The sequence below is a fragment of the Podarcis raffonei genome, chromosome 5, assembly GCF_027172205.1.
Source record: "Podarcis raffonei isolate rPodRaf1 chromosome 5, rPodRaf1.pri, whole genome shotgun sequence".
NCBI classification, from domain to species: Eukaryota; Metazoa; Chordata; class Lepidosauria; order Squamata; family Lacertidae; genus Podarcis; species Podarcis raffonei.
The window spans coordinates 3,108,412-3,129,606 of NC_070606.1; the positions used below are offsets into that span (position 1 = coordinate 3,108,412).

The window sequence follows — 21,195 nt, forward strand, 5'->3', positions numbered from 1 at the left end:
GTCGGCATGTACACTGCAATTAAGAAATGCTAATGGAACAAGAGACGGGGGCGGGGGGGGAAGACCTCTCTAGGGTCTCAGGAATAAGGTTTTCCAAGTCCTGTTAATTAAAAATAAGCACAGCCCTTCTGCTATACATTAAAATGTTCATTTGCTTTTGAATATTTTTTTAATTTAAAAATTTTTAAAGAAATAGTAGATCTAGGTTATTACGTATCTCAAGTAGCTGGGAATTATCTTCATTTGGTTCACTGGTGACCTGAGCATAGGATGTATTTTCTTTTCTTTTTTTAAAAAAATCTGGCAACTATAGAAGCAAGCATTGCCTTGAAATTCTGGCACGTGTGAACATGAGAGCTTCAAGGATCCCAGAAATCCCATGCAAGCAGATAATGCTCTGTACACTTCAATCTAGCAAGCAATGCTCTGTATGTACACCCTCACTGTACCAGCATGGTCATAAGATATACTTCTAGCTTCAGTGTCCTCTAAAGCTTTTGAAAGGAAGATGCGGCTTGCTCACTTGCAAGACTCTCCTCACAAGATTGGTTTGCTTGGAGGGGGGGTGTTTGTTTCCAACGACCAGAGGTGGTACCATCTTGGTGACGGAATGGAGGTCAGCCCAGCTGGCTCCTCCTACTCTAGCTGTCCAGCCTCCCCTGTTGCTAGGGGATATTTCCACTCCACAAAATGGGCAGAACGGGGAACAGTGGAACTGCCTCCCCTTCTCTAGTATCTACAGGAAAAGAAGTAGGGTCCCCATCCTCCCTCTCACGCTGCTCCCTGCCAAGGACATTCTCTGCACTAGTGTTTCTCAAACTTGGGCCCTCAGCTGTTGTTGAACTACAACTCCCATCATCCTCGACTACTGGACTTGCTAACTAGGGATGATGGGATTTGTACTCTAACAACAGCTGAGGGCCCAAGTTTGAGAAACACTGCTCTGCACCTACTTCTCCACATCTGCCTGGTCAGACCAATAGACCATGGATGGATGGCAATCTTCAGAGGTTCCACTAATGAGTCTTAACATTAACTTCCGTTTTAATTCTCTCTCTCTCTCTCTCTCTCTCTCTCTCTCTCTCTCTCTCTCTCTCACACACACACCTTAACTCTTGACTGCTTATTCCTTATGATGCACATTGTGAATATTCAGTTATATTGTTAAAATTAAGGGAACTTGGATGAACAACTGTTAAAAAAAGAAAAAGTTTATTTTCCTAAAAACGATACATGGTTGAGAGAAACTATAGATACAAACAACACTCATTTATTGAGTTTCATTACATTATTGGGTCATACTTCAGTATGGTACATAAGAAGCCTCATACACGATTGCTCCAACCCAGCAAGAAGCCCTCCTGTGTGCATAATGGTGGCCTAAATCCATGCTCACCTGAGCCCTAGTGGGAGGACTCTTTGGGATGTGCCTCAATGTGATGTCCACCCACATCTGGAGCCACCAGCTGTTCTGCAGCCCATCACTGCAACTGGATTGGGCCCTTCACCATGACTAATTTTAAAAATAATTTTAGCTTCTAAAACACCAATCCCAATCTAGTATGCATCCACAATAGGTACGTACTGTTTCTATGTACATATCTCTGCTGCTGGATCATGGCATAAAGGTTTCGAATTACTTGGTTCCACTGCACTGTTGATTTCATTCTAGTTTGTCACCAAAGAAATGGGGATCTCAAAAGCCACTAAAAGTAGTATAGTCTACAGGATGGGAGTCAGAACCTGCCATCCCTGGACAGCGGTCAGGGCCCCCACCCTGGAAGGGCCCCCTCCTTTTCTAGCCTAAGAGGTGTAACTCTAGAGTAGTATCTGGGATCTGCAATGCCTTGAGTTGTTAACGCCTTTGAGGATCTTGCAGATTAAGGAGTACCAAATTCACGTATTCCCCCCTTCAGTTCCAAAACCTTCAGGATGCACAGCTAAAAGAAGATGGAGAAAAGGCCTGCAGCCCTACCTTAGGCAAGCTCAAAAAAGATTATTGCTTGTTCCTCTTACACTTCTCTTTTTTTTTTTTTTTTTTTTTTTTTTTGCTTTAAGCAGCAGGCTCTCATATCACAGACTGCTTTTGAAACTCTCCTCTGTTTAAAAAGCAGACTGCATTGTGCCATGAGAGGTTGCTGTTTGGGGGGAAACCCAAAGTGCCATTTGGACTTTGGATCCAAGACAATGAATCATGAGCACATCCTTCTTTTAGCGGCTGATTTCACATCAGGTACCACATGTTAAGTGACATTTTCCCCAATACTGGGGTCATTTAGCCCCTCAATACCTTGGCATATACAGTGTTTATTTTTCTACCATTTACTTTAGTTGGGGCCTACCTGATGCTAATGCCTTTTAATGAAACTTTCAGATAAAAAAACCCCAAAATACACACCTATTTTGAAGCACTAGAGAACTCCACCCACCCCACTCATTGCAAGAGAATATATGTGGAATATGTGTGGTGGGGGCTCATTTTTGAGGACAGTTATGCCCAGTGCTATTCTCCTAAAAGAAGAGGTGCCAGAACTCACAAAAAACGCCTCCCTTGTTTCTCTTATAACGGCATTGGTGCCGACCTGAGAGGTGCCGGAACTGAGCTGAACAAAAGCCCTGGTTATGCCCCAAATTCATCAGAGGTGATTTCTGGATTTTTACAATGAAAAAAATTAATTTGATAGCCAGGCAAGGCATTCAAGAAGGTGGAAGTAGGGAGGGTGAGGGCAGGCAAGGCTCTGATCCTGCAAAATCTTGCATGCAGCACCCTGCCTAAAAGACCTCAACAAAACAGAATTTAAAACCCCATAGAAGGAGAGGGAGCTGGACACACTATTTATTTGTCTATACAATCCAGCTAGATCAGACACAAAGGTTATTGCTCCATCCTACTTCTATTTTAGATAGTTTGCTATTGGTCCTTTAATTAAACTATAAACCAGAAATGTTACTTGAAAAGAAAGCTATTTGGTCTCACTCCCAACCCCAACCCCCGTCTCACCCCTCCCTGACCCAAAAGGTGTGCATAACGTTTCTATGAGTTTGTGGCAGAGTTTCACTTGGAAGCTCTCCTGCTTCCACCCAGGTGGTGAGGCGGATCAGAACCAGTACTCCGAAACAAAGATGTGCACGTTGACAACGTTGCGGTGTGAGACAACCCCTCCAATGACGTAGTTCATCTCCAGCTTCAAGGTAGCATGGAAGGGGCCAATGATGGGTTTCACCTGGCGAACCACACCTGTGGGTTGAGGAGGAGGAGGAAGAATTAGTGCCACAAATATAACTGGGCTCAGCTCTGCCGTACTGAGTAATGACCTTAGTCCTTCCGGTCAGGTCATTTCCCGCAGGGGATGTGGCTACTCCATTCTGTGGCCTTTGGCTTATGGAGTGTCACAAGCTTCCAACCTATCTCCCAGGCTCTGCAACAGGCCATAGTCATCATGCATGCCCTGGTCGCAGAATTATAGAAGAGCAGCCACCAAGGGCCGTCTAGTCCAATCCCCTGCAGCGCAGGAACCCCTTCAGGTTAGATACCTGTAATATTCTGTAGGAAAACCTACCTTTGGAGGCAAGTTGGAAAACTTCAGTTTGTCTACAATGCAACTACCAGGGTGTTGACAGGAAGAATGAGGCCTTTCAGAGAGGTGTTCTGCTGTTTTAGCAGTCTGTTTCAGAGGACTGGTTTTTATTTTAAAGTAAATATGCTGCAAACAAAGAGCCATTTGCAGATGTGTTCACAATGCCTCTGAGAACACCCGTGAGGTGGCTTCTCACCCTAGGCTAAAACCTTCCTCTTCCATGGTGCCTTTGGGCAAGCTTTGCTGGTCCTCATCTCCAGCAGAATAAGGCCTAAGTAGATGTAGCTGCAGGAGCAGGGAGCCTTCCGAAGAGCATGGTTAGTTCCTTTCCTGACTCTCCTGGTGGCTGACTTTTGGCTGTCGGCTAATCAGGGTAGAGGCCTCTTTTGCACTTCACTTTGTTTGCTTTGTAAAGCACCATGAAGTAAATCAATATATAATATATAAATAATAATGGAAATAACAATGAAAAAGTATGAACATTTAAAATTTCCCCCTTTATATACTACATACATGGTGTTTCAGAATAACCAAATTAACCAAATCCAGAAACATGTCCACCTCATGGAGGCTGAACACAAAGTGAGTGGCTCAGAGGTTTAGAGAAAGTGTTAAAGACACTGTTTCTTTTTCTTAAACAAATAGGGACATTAACGGGCTTTGTTTTCTACCTTATACAAAAAGAAAAAGTTCAAGTTTGCTCTCCACTACCACAAGTGATGGAAAGTTCCATGGACAGTGTAGCAGAAGATTTTTGTTTGCTTGTAATATGTGCTTTATTTACAATGCAAAAGCACAACACAGTAGAGGAGTTGACCCTCCTTTGAGCAGATAGTGTAGCCCCTCATGATCCCTTGAACAGCTTCTTAAAGAAAGCAGTGTCAGCCAAGGATGCTGCAGCTGCAGCAGGCAGCTCATGGCACGGCCTCTTTTTTCTTTTTCTCAGGCCAAACTGGGGATGGGAGAATTCCCCCCAAACCATTTCCCTCTTGGCTCCAGAGTATGTCACTTTCTCAAACTTGGGTGGCATTTCTAGCTAGCAATAAATCTTTAAACATTTATTATGAAAACTGTAGTGAATGTGAAAGATGCATTAATGGTACTCAACTCTTAAAGGTAAAGGGACCCCTGACCATTAGGTCCAGTCGTGGACAACTCTGGGGTTGCAGCGCTCATCTCGCTTTATTGGACAAGGGAGCCGTCATACAGCTTCCAGGTCATGTGGCCAGCAGGACTAAGCCGCTTCTGGCGAACCAGAGCAGCACACGGAAATGCCGTTTACCTTCCCACCGGAGCAGTACCTATTTATCTACTTGCATTTTGACGTGCTTTCGAACTGCTAGGTTAGCAGGAGGGACTGAGCAACGGCAGCTCACCCTGTCACGGGGATTCAAACCGCTGACCTTTTGATCGGCAAGTCCTAGGCTCTGTGGTTTAACCCACAATGCCACCCGCGTCCCTACTCAACTCTTAACATCTGCCTAATTAGGCAGCCCTTTAAAAGAAATTTCCACCATTTATTCATAGAGAGATATTGGAGTGGGAAAGCTCTTACCTCACCCGCTCGTTGCACATTTCAAGGTTTGTGTTTTTCAAGGCCAGCCCTCCCATGAAGCAGATTGAAGCACCTCCCTCAGGCAGCAGAATCTCAACGGAGCACCCCCCCACAGGCCCCCATCCACCATCACTGGAGAAGCAGCAGCAGGTTCTGGCAAGATCTTGCAAGAGCCCCACAAAATCTCATGAGATCTTACAGAGCTCTTGCGAGATCTCACAGGACTCTGCACAAGATCTTGCTGCTGCTGTCTTTTCTCACATCTCACTTTTCTGGCAGTGGCATGGGTGCCTCTCACCCCCCCCCCCACACACACAAAGGGGGAGCCCTACTTCCAGAACCTGGAAGCCACCTCTGCACAATCCTGGTAAGCACGCCGGCGTGGGGGGCACCTTACCATTTGATCTCAGGTGCCAAAACAGGACAGGCCACCCCTGGTGCTTTCCTCTGTAGAAAATATACTGTTCACAATGGAAACAAGCAAGTAAACTTGGAAAAAGACTGTAGCTTCAGAGAAGCTTTGATTGCCACAATGAACACCAATGTTCCTTTCCTTTCACTGTTAAGTTGGGATAAACGGATTTTTGAAATAATTTAAGAAGAAAACCCCCCACAAAATCCATTTACCAGAAGCTGCAACGGGGTTGCAGGTGCTGTCTTACTGATTGTTGAGTTTAATAATAAAAAGAAATTTAAATATTGTTTGTAAGCTGCCCAGTGGATATTTATTGCTGGCTGGTCATATATATTGTTCGGTGACTATTTTATATATAGTTGCATATAATCTGCCTTTCAAACTGCTTTCTGCTATGAAAACCCCCAATACTCACAGGGCTCTGGCCTGTGGTTGCCTGACAGCATCTTCTGCTTCTCTCGCTGCACTTTGCTGCCCTCCGCCATGAACAGAACACATGGCTAACTGCCTCCTACACTGTCAGTTTCTGAAAGTGCAAAATACAGAATAACGAAGGGTCACATATTCAAAACCCCTGCTGAGCTGAACATTTTGGTATAGAATTGCTTCTTTCAGTTATTAGAATCCAACAGTGGCATTTAATTTGGAAGGAAACGTACAGTTTAAGGAAGGATTATTTGATATGTGTCCCATTTAGATCTTAGTTGAGGTCATGTTTCAAAAGTGGAGAGCTCGGCAGCATGTATGGCATTCCAGAAGCAGTCTCCTACCAATTCCCTAAGAACACATTGGCTTAGGATCTGATGGGAGAGATAAACGTTTGCTTATGCCAGCTGTCAGCACCCTTTTTTCTGAATGCCGTGATGACCTTAGAGTTTTGTCCTACTTAAATACTGACTAATATCTTCAGCATGCTGAGAAATAGCAGACTTTTCACCACATTCATTTTGCTTGCCATATTCCATAAACACACCTCTCTTTTTAAGCATCCTTTCCCCCCAGTCCTTAAAATGTTACACATAAGATTCATTTCCTTGGACGGATTCCCCTCCCTTATAAAATTGACTCATATTGGCAGGAACTGAGATGGGGGTGGAGGGTTAGGGAATCTCCCTGGAATACAGCCCTGGCTATGGAAGCGCGTTCTCTCTTTGGCATTAGCTTCTAACCTATGACACGTGAATCCATAGGATGCAATCATTTAATCCAGACAATTTCTTTCCCACTCTGCATATACCCTGGTCAGTAGGCAAGGGTGGGCCTCTCCTTGATCCAGTCAGATATGAAGCAGCCATGGCTTCTCCTGTCTATTCCTCCTCTGCTCTTGTTACCCTATTATCCTCTCCTGCCTGACATCTTGCTTATTGCAATATTCAGGATACTGGAGTGGAGGTGGGTCAAGCTGGAAGAGACATGACTGCCTAGCATACATTTTGGAGGCAGATTTGGAGTCCTAGTAGAATAGCAACTCATTTTTCGTCAGGGCTTTGTTTGAAACTACACAAAGGCTGAAAGGTCAGCAAAAATCAGATCACCCCCCCAAAAAAAACCACCACTAGTATGAACTGGGAAATGGAATATATATCAAATAATCTTTCCTTAAATGCCACTGTTGGATTCCAATAACTGAAAGAAGCAACTCTGTACCAAAATGTTCAGCTCAGTAGAGGTTTTGAAGATGTGAACCTCTGTTATAGCATCAACAGTGGGGACAAGCTAAAGAGGTTAAAGAGTCCTGGTAGCCCACTGGCAGCCAGTGCAATACTCTGCCAATTGGGGTCATGCAATGCCACCTTGCTGCCCCAAGCAGCAAATGGGCAGTGTCCTTCTAGCGACTGGTCTTCAAGGGAAGTCCAATGCAGAGGGCATCTCAGAAATACAACCAGGAAGTTCTCAGAGGCTGGATTACTGTAGCCAAGTTATCTCCATCTAAATCTGAAACTGGGCATAGGCCCTCCTCCCAGTGAGGCCACATGGACTTCCAGTGACAAGATGGCTCTCTTTATCAAGGCCCAATTCAAGGTACATAATGACCTGAAGAGCTTAGACCCAAAGTACTTCAGGTGGTGGTGTCTCTCACACCTGACAACCCAGGTTCTCAGATCTGTAGGGGAGCCCTGTAGGGCATTCTCAGGGACAGCACCCTGTCTACAGAATTCCTTCCCTGTACAGATCTGGTGGCCCCAAACTGATTTTCATTCAAGTGACAGCTAAAACCTATTTATTTGCACAGGCCTTCAGATCATAGAGTGGTCTTACTGAAGGGGGGGCACTTCTGGCCTAATGGAGCCCCTCAGGCCTCCTCATTTGGCCCATAAGGCCATTTTTGGCCCTTACCACACCCCAGCTGACCTTCACCTGATCACTGGGTCTTGCAAAGCCTCTTGCAAAGTGCTCCACAAGACCCAAGTATCAGCTGGCACTTGGTTCTTTCAGAGCACTTTGCAAGCTGCACATTTCCCCACATAGTTCGATTTCAAACCATAGAGGTGAAAAAGGGTCACCGGACATAACCATCAGGTGATTGATAGTTGGATAACCCCACCCTTCTCTCAGTTTTGACCCACAGCGATAGGGGAGACAATCTGCTTCCACACCCCTGTCCTATTGAGTCAATTGCAGCACTCATTACTTTAGGCCTTTGATTACTGTGTTGTGTGGGGTTGTATTACATACCCCTCAACTGTCCTGCTTTAAGGGGGACATCCGGGAATCACAGAAGCCAATCCCAGCTTCTGTTTGCATCCTGGGATTTCCCGTTTTTTGTTGTGGTGCAAGCCAGCAGGATCTCACCAGAGCTCTGGGGCACCCTACTGATGAGCGCCAGAACGCCTTTCATTCCGGCACTCTGACACTTGGCAAAGGTCCAGTGCCAAAGGTCCAGTGCTTGGGCACAACCCTGCTGATGAGCACTGAAGTCCCGTTTGGGGGAGTGAAAATGTTGGGGTTTTGTTGCGATTTTCAACACCCTTTTTACTGTTGTGTTTTATGGGTAGCTAGCCATTCTGGGAGGCGGGGGGAATGCAAGAACTAAGGCTAAAATAACAACTACAGTTACATGCACTGAAGTTTCACTTTCTGTGCTATGTCAGTTGCTGTGTCAAAGCAAGCAGGACAACATCGCTCTCCTGTCAACAGGTCCATTCCAGGCTGGGGTGCTGCACCTGTCAACCAGGCTGACAGAGCAGCAGGAGCGGACCTGCCTTTATTCAGACACAGCCTGCCACTCTACCTGCAGCAGGGCAAGGCAAAGGCCCTTGGGCCCAGCATGCAGCCTCATCTGAGGATGCACATCAGTGGAACTTGACAACACTGCACTGGAACTCTGGTATACAAATGTTACAAAGCTCAGTGAGTAACTCTTGCTTCGTGAAGGTGCCAAGATGCATATTTCCTGATACAGTCATGTGAATCTCAAGGGCTTGTAAGGCTCTCTTCAAGGCAAGCATGACAAACACCACCATCCTAAGGCCTGGTCTTCAAGAACCAACCCTGGCAAAAATATTGGGTAAACAGGGGAGACCAGGGCTCATAGTTTGAAGGCTCACTCTGCCATTCTGGTCTGAGGTCAGTCACAAGGCACTTCCAAACCATCACTCTCTTTGCGTGAAGGCAATCACATCCTGACAAATTGGTGACTGGGAGGTCTCGTGCAACAAACCCACTTCTCCCAAAGATTGGACTAGACTGTGGAGCTGTAGCTTCCTGTGTCTCTTCTATTCTTACTCTTAAATATCCTTCTCATGAAATCCTCCTCATTCAAGTGACAGCCACAATTCCCCTCTGATAAATCTGAATTATCCCAATCCGTGAATAATTGAATAAGGGCAGAAAAGTCAATACAAAATTGCACGCTGCATGTGGTGTAGGTGTGGGTTTTTTGTACATGTGTGGTGATGCTTTCCTGCCACTCAGCCTGCTACCAAACCCACTACTTCCATTTGGTTTCCATTAGCTAAAGGGAAAGGATACAGCCTTCCTTTTCTCACTGGCTGTTGCTGGAGGCACATCCACGATGTTTCTATTTTTAAAGCAGCTCTTTCGCACAGAACTGCTCTTGCACAAAAAGAGAAAATAAAATTTGGCCTTGCAGGAGGTGGCAAAGAAAGGAAGCAGCAGCCATAAAGGAATTTTTTCTAAAGATGTTTTATAGATGGTACATAACACCTAGCAAAATATTCAAGATGTATAAAACAAAATCCAAAATGTGTTGGAGGTGTAATCAAGCAGAGGGGACACTGCTACACATGTGGTGGACCTGTAATAAAATTAAGAGCTTCTGGGATATGGTATATGATAAGCTGAAGAAAATATTTAAACAAACCTTTATAATAAAAAAAGACAGAAGCTTTTCTGCTGGGCATATTAGACTCCGACATTGCAAGTGAAAATAAGAGAATTGCAACATCAGTAGCGAGAATCTTAATTGGAAAAAAGAAATAGTACCAACAAAAAAAGAGAGGCAAGATAAATTATTTGATTACCTTGAATTGGCCAAAATGACAGATACAATTAGGGGATGATCTAAACAAAAATTCCAAAAAGAATGGGGAAAATATAGAGATTATCTAACATTACTCGTTGCAAGTGCCAGGAGGGTGCTGGTTTTAAACTTAGCATTGTTTGTCTTCTCACTCTTCTCCTCATTGGGATTTCTGGTACTGCAGACAGATGCTAAAGGTATTCTTTTGGCTCATTTATGTTGCTGTAAGATATAATTACATTTCCCTCCCTCTTGCCCGCCTTCAAAATATGTCAGCCCCTCAGGCAGTTCACCTTCATGTCTGGTTTCTGCTTGTATTTTGTATCACTTAGCCAGTTTGCTAATAACCTTGCATCTTAAACTTAAAAGAGCCATTCTGTTGTTTAACTCATTCCTCGCAAATACTCCTGAGCTGGCAATATGCAGAGCTGCAGAGCATCGTCCCAGAATCTAGACCTGAAATCCAGCACAGGATCCCCGAGGCCACTAGATCTGAAGTGAAGCAAGCAGATCACTTGAACTATACAAAAGGAGGAGCCAGGACCTATTCTGGAAAGACTGGCCAACCAAAAGGCTAAATGTTACCTGCCAATTGCATCAGTTGATGTTGCAGACCCCTGTTTCCTTCTTGTGCCAAAAGTGGACTCTGACATCTTAGCACACACAGTCCATGTCAATTAGATGGGACAACGCTCTTAATGCAGCATTTGTGTTTGTATTCATGTCTCACTCAACTTTCTGAATTTACTAATTTTGTTCACCATTCCATGAAATATTTTGCTTTGGTTAGTTTGGTTGCACTAATTGGGACATACTTAATAAAAATGTGTTGGGCCATATTTAACTGAATCATACCGCTAGTGGAAGCCAGTGCAAGGATTCCCACTAGTACAACAGGACTTTCCCTCCTCCTGCCCCCCACGCCATCTCTAAATCTGCTCTGGAGGGTGGGGGGAACCCCAAGAACAGATTAAGGGGGCACGTGGGGAGAGGAGAGAGGGAGAAAATTACACAGCACAAGAAAAATCCTTGTGCTGATGGAACATTAGCCTTACACTGAATATGGAATTTGGAGAGTTCAAACCACACTGCACGTATTGCAAAGAATCTTGTGGCACCCTAAAGACAAAGAAATTTGCAAATTTGCAAATAATTATGGGGACACAGGCTTGCTGCACATTATTTAGCGTCATTTCAGCTTTGTTACAGTACATGGGAACATAAAAACTGCTGGATTGGCCAAAGGCCCATCTAGAGCAGTGTTATTTTTCGAATGGTGGTCAGGTTGACTATTTCAGAAGTTTACAGGAAAGGCATAAAGGCAACACCCACATCTTTTTGACAGTGTATTCAGCTCTACTACCTCTGAACATGGAGGTTTCATCTGTCATAGCTAATATCCATTGATAGACCTATCCTTTTTAAAGAACCTCATCACCACTGCCACATCTCACAACTGTGGACCATCCAAACTAATCATGCGTTGTGTAAAGAAGTGCTTATTTTTACCTAATTCCACTGCCAATCAATATAGCTGGGTAGCCCCAAATTCTAGTTTCAGGGGAGACACAAAGAGAGGGAGCGGAGGGTGGAGACCATTTCTTGGCTATAAGCCGCACCATGGGACACACCAGGCCACGTCTGCATGATTCAATTTACCAAGGAAAATAAAGGGCTAATGCAGAGGATTGGGCCCAGAAGCCATTGCACAATCCAGCCATCATTACCTAGAGATGAGAGCCCAGAATTTCTGAAGAACGAATCCTTTTCAGCTGTTGTGCATTCTAATCCCTGACCAAATTCCAAGAATAAGACTGGGAAAGGGGGCTTCTACATCATCTTTAAACCCTTTAAATGTAGGTTGGGGGGGGGGAGGTGAAGAGACCAAGATACATTGCAGAGAATGTTGGTATTTAACCCTATTTAACCTCCACAAACTCTGGTTCTGTTGAAAATCATGGGTCCCCACTACTTAGCATTACATTTAAAAAAGCTCAGATGTGCAGCATCTTATGCACTGAAAGTAATGCTTATGTTGCTGAAATATACTCGGAGTCATGCAGTGATTTCATGCTCTTTATTGCAGCTTGTAAAACAGTGATTGAATTGCCCCCACCAAACCTCAGGCTTTAATATACATTATTTACACAATGGGTCCCGTCTGATTGGCTGATTCTGCTTCCCTCCTGGGGCCTGATTGGGCTGCTCCTGCAAGCCAATCAGTTGTTGCATTACAGGATCCTACCTGCCTATTGTTCTAGGATCCAAGCTTAGTACATAATAGTTGCCTTTGTTCCGAGATTACGCAGTTCAAATATATTTGGGGATTTCACCTATTTTGTGCTATTTTTCATACTTACTCCTTACTATTGTCTCTATGACAGCTGCTTTGGCAGCACAATCTTTTAAGCATTCCAGCTAATTTGGGGTCGCGTTAAGAATGGCGATGCCACAGAACGAAGCAGGTCTTGCCCCCAGTTTGGTCTTAGTCACACTTAGCTTTGCTCTGCTCTTTCCAGGCCTGCTCTGCTAGTTAAAGCTCCCCTTCCAAGCACCCCTTTTTTGCTCCAGAGTTTTCCAGTCTTTAAAGCTGAATCAGAGCAAACGGGAATCCGTGGAAATCCTCAACTGACATTTGCTCCAATTCGGTGGTAAAAAGTGGTGCATTGTGGGGAAAGCTCAGGGCAAGGGGGAAAAAGGACTTGGACACAAAGCAAGCATTAAAGCACAGGCCTCCTCTGCCTGCTAAGTGTGAAGAAGACCTTTGACTCAGCTTCAGTTCAGCATCCCACTCTCTATTCTGTGCCTTCTCTGCAGAATTAATACCTATGCACAGTTCTGGCTATGCAGATGAAGAGAGGAATAATTATTTTGCTATGCTTTCATAAGGCTAATTGCAGGACTTAATTAATGCCAGAGCACATCAGGGCACAGTTCCAGTATCTGTTTTAGTGCCTAAACTGAACCCTGGAACAGTAAGGCACAAAACCAGATGGTCGTGGATGCAGAGGACCATTGACTCGCCACTGTCTCCTCTTGCTTTCGATAAATGCTCTCCTAATACGATTTTAGGGACGCGGGTGGTGCTGTGGGTTAAACTACAGAGCCTTGGGCTTGCCGATCAGAAGATCGGTGGTTTGGATCCCCGCAATGGGGTGAGCTCCTGTTGCTCGGTCCCTGCTCCTGCCAACCTAGCAGTTCGAAAGCACGTCAAAGTGCAAGTAGATAAATAGGTACTGCTCTGGTGGGAAGGTAAACGGCGTTTCCGTGCGCTGCTCTGGTTCGCCAGAAGCGGCTTAGTCATGCTGGCCACATGACCCGGAAGCTGTATGCCGGCTCCCTCGGCCAGTAAAGCGAGATGAGCACCACAACCCCAGAGTCGCCATGACTGGACCTAATGGTCAGGGGTCCCTTTACTTTTAATTCAATTTTGGATTTGTTTGTCTACACTAAAAAGCACAAGTTTGAGAGGTTTACCACTATGTCCCCTGCTTTCTAGGCCTGGGTCAGAGTGGTTTTTCTTTTGCCCCACCTCTTTTCCCTGGGAATAGCCACACTTTACGGCTGAATCGGAGCAAGCGTCGATCCAATTCAGTGGTAAAGAGCAGGTTTTCCCAGTGAAAAGAGGCAGGATCAGAGGAAGCAGCGAAGAGCCCTGGGGTTTGATGGCTGCGGCAACACTGGGAAAAAGGGGTTCCAAAACACACTTGACGTCTCCTTTTTCTAGAAATTAAATGCCATTGGGCAGAAAGTAGATTGAAAGCCTGTGATTACCCAGCCATATGCCTGCTATAGGGCCATTCTTTGAATGTGAGCCCCATCATAATATCCTGACGGTGTTGGTTTCAGAAAAAGTTTCCTACTAACAGCAATGTTCAAGGGCAAAAGTTTCATTTTCCATTAACCAAACGTAAGTGTGTAAGTGCCTGGTTGGGGCCGGGGTGGGGGGGAGGAAAAGGAGAGAAAACATCCTGCAGTTAAATGCCCTGCCTGAACACAGGTGGTATTACAGAACCCCAACACAGAGCAGAGGGAAAAAGCTGCATAGTGCTCTCTAATACCCCAGGCTTTAATAGGACCTTTTTGTACAAGCTGAAAACGAATTCTTCATTGACAGCTGGTTAAAAGGTACGAGGGGGGGCGGAACTAAACAAAACAAAAAGGTATGTAGCAGAAAGTCTGTAAAAAGGCTTAAGGAGAACAAGCTGAGGCTTTACTTCTGTTTACCCTTTCCCCTAGTTCAGCTGTGATTTAAGGCTACAAGGAATATCTTGCAGAATGAACTGCTAAACTTTGGGGCTCTTTGCAAAGGGGCCAGCCAGGTCTCAGAACCCAAGCTTAGAAATCAGCGGGAGAATCCTGCATGTCTAGGTTCTTTCCCAGCCTGGTACAGCATGTATATTGTGACCATCACCTAGGCTAAAGTGAGCTAAATTTTGAGGGCTTGGCTTTAAGGCCTTGCCTTTCATATTATCATAAATGCACAGATAAATCACAGCCAAAATTCACCAGGGCTTGGCCCCAGAAACTGTTTTCTGTGCCAAAGCTTAGAATATTGGGGGGGTGGGGGCAGACAGATAATTTTGCCAACCATAGTTGTATAGGTGTTCCCTATCTACTACCCCATTTCCATCAGGCTCTGCCCTGAGCCCCCTAAATGTGGTGGGGTTTTGCCCACTGATCCCAAAGACGATATCTCTGGCCATTTGCTGTGTTGCACCCCTTCTTCCCTAGTTAGGCTCCAGAACTTTAACCATCAGAGCTTGGGAGACCTGGCAACCCCAGCTGGAAGGGGAGCTTGTCAGGCGAAGAGATTGAGCCATTTAAGCAAAAATACCAAAGAGTGATCCTCATACAGCAGAAAGCAATGAGACAGAACCTGAAATGTCTGTTTACATATCGGTATATATTGTAAACCAATGGTATGATAGTCATCTGTGCTTACAAAGCTCCTCTTTGTTTCCCCTCTTTCAACTCGGGGCGCTCAGTGAGGAGGGCACAGAGTGGCCATTCTTCAAAGTGGCATCCGCACCGTGGAATGCACTCCCCAAGGAAACCAATCTCTCCTGCTCCCCTGCAGCCGCCCATGAACAGTATTTTGCCACCAGGCGAAGACATTTGTCTTCTAAGGATGTTTCCTGTGGACTGATCTGGCTTGTGGGGCATTTTTCAATCAACGGGCTGCTGCTTTTTATTGTTGGCTTTTAGTAACTCTTAAGTACAAGGTTCCCCTGGAGGTTGTTACTGGTTTTCAGGAAGGATTCATTTGCATTCTGGACAATATCAGTTTGTGCAATTAAAGTGGATTAAAGCACTCTGGTGCAGCAATCCACTGGGGGAGAGTCCACCACCACCTTTCACAGTTAGGAAAGTGAGGAGGAAATGCATTAAAATGGGGAAATGATTAGTTGATGGGAAAATGTATAATCTCCCAACAAACCAATTGGAATGGATGCTCAATAAAGAGCAGGCATTGTATTACTGCTGCATTAAAAACAGGATAAAGGCTCAGTAAACAGGTCACCTGAAGGAGCTGTTTATTTTCAACTTGTGCAGGTGCCTTGGGTGCCATTTATCGTGGTTAATGCAGATACAAAGAACTACTCAAGATGTAAGAACTGCCTCTTCCCATGCCGTGTGCTTCTCTTGCCCTCAGCACCAGAGATCTGATCATCTTCTCCTGCTGCTGACTGAAATTTGCCAGACAGCCATGCGTGAATGTGCTTTTTCGGTCTCTAGCTGCACCTCCATTGTGCCTCCCAGGGAAGGAGGACAGCTACTGACATCTTCGCTTCTTTTCCTGGCTGGCAGCTCAGGGGAGTTTTGGAGAAATTGGTCCTTCGATCCTTGCTATAGTTTTTCTGTCTGCTTTATTCCGTTTGTTATCAGCTACTGTGGATGTCAAATTTTGGACAGAAACATGGGGCAATTTTTAAACAGTAATTAAACGTTTCAAGCCGTAGCCCAGCGTTGCCCAACCTGGTGCCCCTCCAGATGTTGGGCTCCAGTTCCTGAGCCTGGAGGTCCACCGGCTGCTCTGCAAAGCCATGCAGATAAGAGCAGGCCTGGTTTTCAAAGGTTTGGGATGTCAAAGCGTAGGGATTGGCATCCTGAGTGGAGCCCCTTTTTATCCTGTTTAATCGAATGGTTGCCATTCACTTCTGTGGGGAAAGCTAAGGCCCTGGCCTTGTGGGTGCTCTTGGTGCAGGGAGGGAAGCCTGACAGAGATGCTGCGAGGAGAGACAATGTTCAGGTCACAGAGAGAAATACCTTCTTCGCCGGGAGCACCCACAAGTCCTTCCATTGACCACAATGCAATAAAGAGCCCCACCCATCACAGCAAAAAGCAGGCCAGTAGCATATAAACAAGGAAAGCAAAGAGCCCCGTCCACCATTTTTACATAATCTTCATCGTAAACACAAAACAACCCTCCAGTTATTTAACTGTCGTTTTCATCAACAAACTCTGTTTAAGATGTGGGAGCTTATAAGCCTGCATTAACATGTTGTCTCTTGGCATGCAGCCTCACATTTCTGCTCCATAAATTATGAAATAAACCTAGATTTATGTTACAAGGATTTGGGTTGCTACAAGACAGGAAAGCCAACAGCGCCACCTTCAGGCTGAGCTACAAAAGGTGCCTCTCTATGTTGTGTGTGGCAGCTATTTCACCCCAGTGCAGCTTCTAGCAATAATTATTCAAGAAACTAATATCCATATAAGTTCAAAGCAAAAATACAGAAGGACTCTTGTTATCTGACCATCACCAAGATAACTAGTCCAGCTCTTGCAATGTGCACAAAATAGCAGCCTGGTCTGCCCAAATGTCATAGACCGAATGGAGCAAACAGCACGCAGACCTAGTGGTGGGAGGAAAAAATCCTAAAATAAGAGACACGGGGGAATGATTAATGGACTTCAATGTCTGTACACTAATGCGCAAAGCATGGGAAATAAACAAGATGAGCTTGAGCTCTTGGTACAGCAAACTAAATATGACATAATAGGAATCACTGAAACCTGGTGGTATAAGTCCCACGATTGGAATGTAATAATGGAGGGATACAATCTATTTCAGAGAAACAGACCAGACAAGAAAGGAGGAGGAGTGGCGTTATATGTCAAGGATGTGTATACCTGTGAAGAGATCCAAGATTTAGAACCTCAAAGCCAAAGTGAGAGCATTTAAGTCAAAATTAAGGGAGAGAAGAATAACAGGGACCTCATTGTGGGAGTTTACTATAGATCCCCAAGCCAAACGGAGGACATAGATGATGCCTTCCTGGAACAGATGGCCAAGCATGCAAAAGGAAGGGAGATAGTAGTAATGGGGGACTTCAATTACCCGGATATTTGTTGGATGTCAAACTCAGCCAAGAGCATAAGGTCAAACAGATTCCTCACTGGCCTTGCAGACAACTTCATTGTCCAGAAAGTGGGAGAAGCAACAAGAGGAACAGCCATTTTAGATCTGGTCCTAACCAATGTTGATGACCTGGTTAGTGGGGTAGAAGTGGAAGGATCATTAGGCACGAGTGATCACGCTCTTCTGAAGTTTACAGCGGAAAGGAGCAGCCAAGCATACTAGGACTCAATTTCTCGACTTTAAGAAAGCCGACTTCATAAAACTTAGGGAAGTGCTGGGTGAGATCCCATGGACAGTAATACTAAAAGGAAAGGGAGTTCATGATGGCTGGGAGTTTGTTAAGAGGGAGATAGTAAAAGCACAACTTCAGGCAATACCAATGAGACGGAAACATGGAAGGTGCCTAAAGAAGCCAGGATGGCTATCTAAAGAACTTTTAACTGAGTTAAGATTAAAAAAGGATGTGTACAAAAAATGGAAAAGGGGGGAAACCACCAAAGAGGAATTCAAACAAATAGCCAGCACGTGTAGACACAAAGTCAGAAAAGCTAAAGCACAGAATGAACTCAGGCTTGCTAGAGAGGTTAAAAGCAACAAAAAAGGCTTTTATGGGTATGTTTGTAGCAAAAGGAAGAACAAAGAAACAGTGGGGTCACTCAGAGGAGAAGATGGTGAAATGCAAACAGGGGACACAGAAAGGGCTGAACTCCGCAATGCCTTCTTTGCCTCAATCTTCTCCGATAAAGAAAACAATGCCCGACCTGAAGAATTTGGAGCAAAGGATTCAGCAGAGGAAACACAGCCCAGAATAACTAAGGAGATAGTACAAGAATACTTGGCTAGTTTAGATGTATTCAAGTCTCCAGGGCCAGATGAACTGCATCCAAGAGTATTAAAAGAACTGGCAGATGTGATCTCAGAACCACTGGCAGTCATCTTTGAGAATTCCTGGAGAACAGGCGAAGTCCCGGCAGACTGGAGGAGGGCAAATGTTGTCCCTATTTTCAAAAAGGGGAAAAGAGAGGACCCAAATAATTACCGCCCAGTCAGTCTGACATCAATACCAGGGAAGATTCTGGAGCAGATCATTAAGCAAACAGTCTGTGAGCACCTAGAAAGGAATGCTGTGATCACCAATAGTCAGCATGGATTTCTGAAAAATAAGTCATGTCAGACTAACCTGATCTCGTTTTTTGACAGAATTACAAGCCTGGTAGATGAAGGGAACGCAGTGGATGTAGCCTACCTTGATTTCAGCAAGGCATTTGACAAGGTGCCCCATGATATTCTTGTAAAGAAGCTGGTAAAATGTGGTCTTGACTATGCTACCACTCAGTGGATTTGTAACTGACTGACTGACCGAACCCAAAGGGTGCTCATCAATGGTTCCTCTTCATCCTGGAGAAGAGTGACTAGTGGGGTGCCACAGGGTTCTGTCTTGGGCCCTGTCTTATTCAACATCTTTATCAACGACTTGGATGATGGACTCAAGGGCATCCTGATCAAATTTGCAGATGACACCAAACTGGGAGGGGTGGCTAACACCCCAGAGGACAGGAACACACTTCAAAACGACCTTGACAGATTAGAGAACTGGGCCAAAACAAACAAGATGAATTTTAACAGGGAGAAATGTAAAGTATTGCACTTGGGCAAAAAAAATGAGAGGCACAAATACAAGATGGGTGACACCTGGCTTGAGAGCAGTACATGTGAAAAGGATCTAGGAGTCTTGGTTGACCACAAACTTGACATGAGCCAACAGTGTGACGCGGCAGCTAAAAAAGCCAATGCAATTCTGGGCTGCATCAATAGGAGTATAGCATCTAGATCAAGGGAAGTAATAGTGCCACTGTATTCTGCTCTGGTCAGACCTCACCTGGAGTACTGTGTCCAGTTCTGGGCACCACAGTTCAAGAAGGACACTGACAAACTGGAACGTGTCCAGAGGAGGGCAACCAAAATGGTCAAAGGCCTGGAAACGATGCCTTATGAGGAACGGCTAAGGGAGCTGGGCATGTTTAGCCTGGACAAGAGGAGGTTAAGGGGTGATATGATAGCCATGTTCAAATATATAAAAGGATGTCACATAGAGGAGGGAGAAAGGTTGTTTTCTGCTGCTCCAGAGAAGCGGACACGGAGCAATGGATCCAAACTACAAGAAAGAAGATTCCACCTAAACATTAGGAAGAACTTCCTGACAGTAAGAGCTGTTTGACAGTGGAATTTGCTGCCAAGGAGTGTGGTGGAGTCTCCTTCTTTGGAGGTCTTTAAGCAGAGGCTTGACAACCATATGTCAGGAGTGCTCTGGTGGTGTTTCCTGCTTGGCAGGGGGTTGGACTCGATGGCCCTTGTGGTCTCTTCCAACTCCATGATTCTATGATCTCTCCATCCCACCCCCACACCTTGCACAGTAACCTTCCTGGCTGGGTAGGGCACTTTCTATCCATTACAAAAATGTACATATGTAAGACCAGTAATAGTAACAATAATTATTATTAATTTATACCCTGCCCCAGCCAATTTGATATTGTGATTTCATTTTTATATCTTTAATTTGCCTGTAAGATGCCTTGTAGGATTTGTAATCCTAAAGGCTAGGTGTATATAATGTATAAATAAATAAAAATTAATAAAGGATGCAATAAGCCAATGTTTATTGATTATTCCCTTGAGTTCAATAATAATAGGAAAACTTTTTCCTCACCCACAGTGATGCCATCCATGTAGCGCTTGATGATGTCAAAGGAATCCCGTAGATTTCCTTCGGTGATGTCAAATATGATGTCTGCCTGGTTGCCTGGGTATGCTGGCGTGATGGCACGAAGGAAAATAATCTCTGAGGGGAAAGATATCGGAAGTAAGATAAAAATGGCAATAAAACGTTTAAATCAGTGCAGTGCAACCTATTCAGCAATTGCAAATCAGAAAAGTTAAAGCAGAGAAATAAGAAAGCAAGATTATACTTCAGGTTGTCTTATCCTTCATGAGACTTACAGAAAAGTCTTGCTGGGGTGGCAGGGCAGGAACTGCATTGGCCAGGGACTTAATACTGCAAGAGGAGTACTAAGAACCTGGAATGGCAGACCCTCATCCTGAGCCTAGCCCAGGGCTCAGCAACCTTTCTCAGCCGTGGGCCGCTCCACCGTCCCTCAGACCTTGTGGGGGGCCGGACTATATTTTGGGGGGGAAATGAATGAATTCCTATGCCCCACAAATAACCCAGAGATGCATTTTAAATAAAAGGACACATTCTACTCATGTTAAAACTCGCTGATTCCTGGACCGTCCGCAGGCCGGATTGAGAAGGCGATTGGGCCTCATCCAGCCCCCGAGCCTTAGTTGCCTACCCCTGGCCTAGAATCTGCACAGGTGTGTTAATTAATTCCCTCCCTCCCATCATCTGCAACTCTGCAGAACCATCTTGCCCTGAGGGGAGGAGAGAAAAAGCCATTACAGCCTCTTCATTGTCTTTTCAATTTTATTGTGTTTTTTGTAAAACAACAACTTCTACAACAACATTTTTCCATTTCATTGATACTTATTGTTGTAATAATATTATGTAAATTGCTTTTTGAAGTCGGCCTGAAAAGGAGTACAGTATATTAATACCTGAAATAAAATAAAACTATAAAAGGAAGCAATTTAGCCCTAGGTCCCCTGCTATATGACTGCTGTGCTATGTTCCAGCAGCATGGACATTGTGTGTGGGGGGGGGACCTCTCTGGGGCACAAACCTAGCAATGGGTCTGGAGGTCCGGGGCTGCCCAGATGACAAGAGCTTCTCAGCCTTGCTA

The 21,195-nt window shown here is 44.8% G+C and overlaps 1 protein-coding gene across 1 annotated transcript in view; it reads right to left on the bottom strand.

Annotated features, from left to right (window-relative positions):
- Positions 1-1,195: 1,195 nt before the first annotated feature.
- FBLN1 (fibulin 1) overlaps positions 1,196-21,195 on the bottom strand; it is a 60,435-nt gene continuing 40,435 nt past the window's right edge. Inside the window, exons 16-17 of the mRNA XM_053387581.1 lie at positions 20,106-20,237; positions 1,196-3,238 (exon numbers count right to left, since the gene is read on the bottom strand). Of these exons, the coding sequence (XP_053243556.1) occupies positions 3,099-3,238; positions 20,106-20,237 (272 nt within the window). The 3' untranslated portion in view covers positions 1,196-3,098. The remainder of the gene's footprint in view (positions 3,239-20,105; positions 20,238-21,195) is intronic.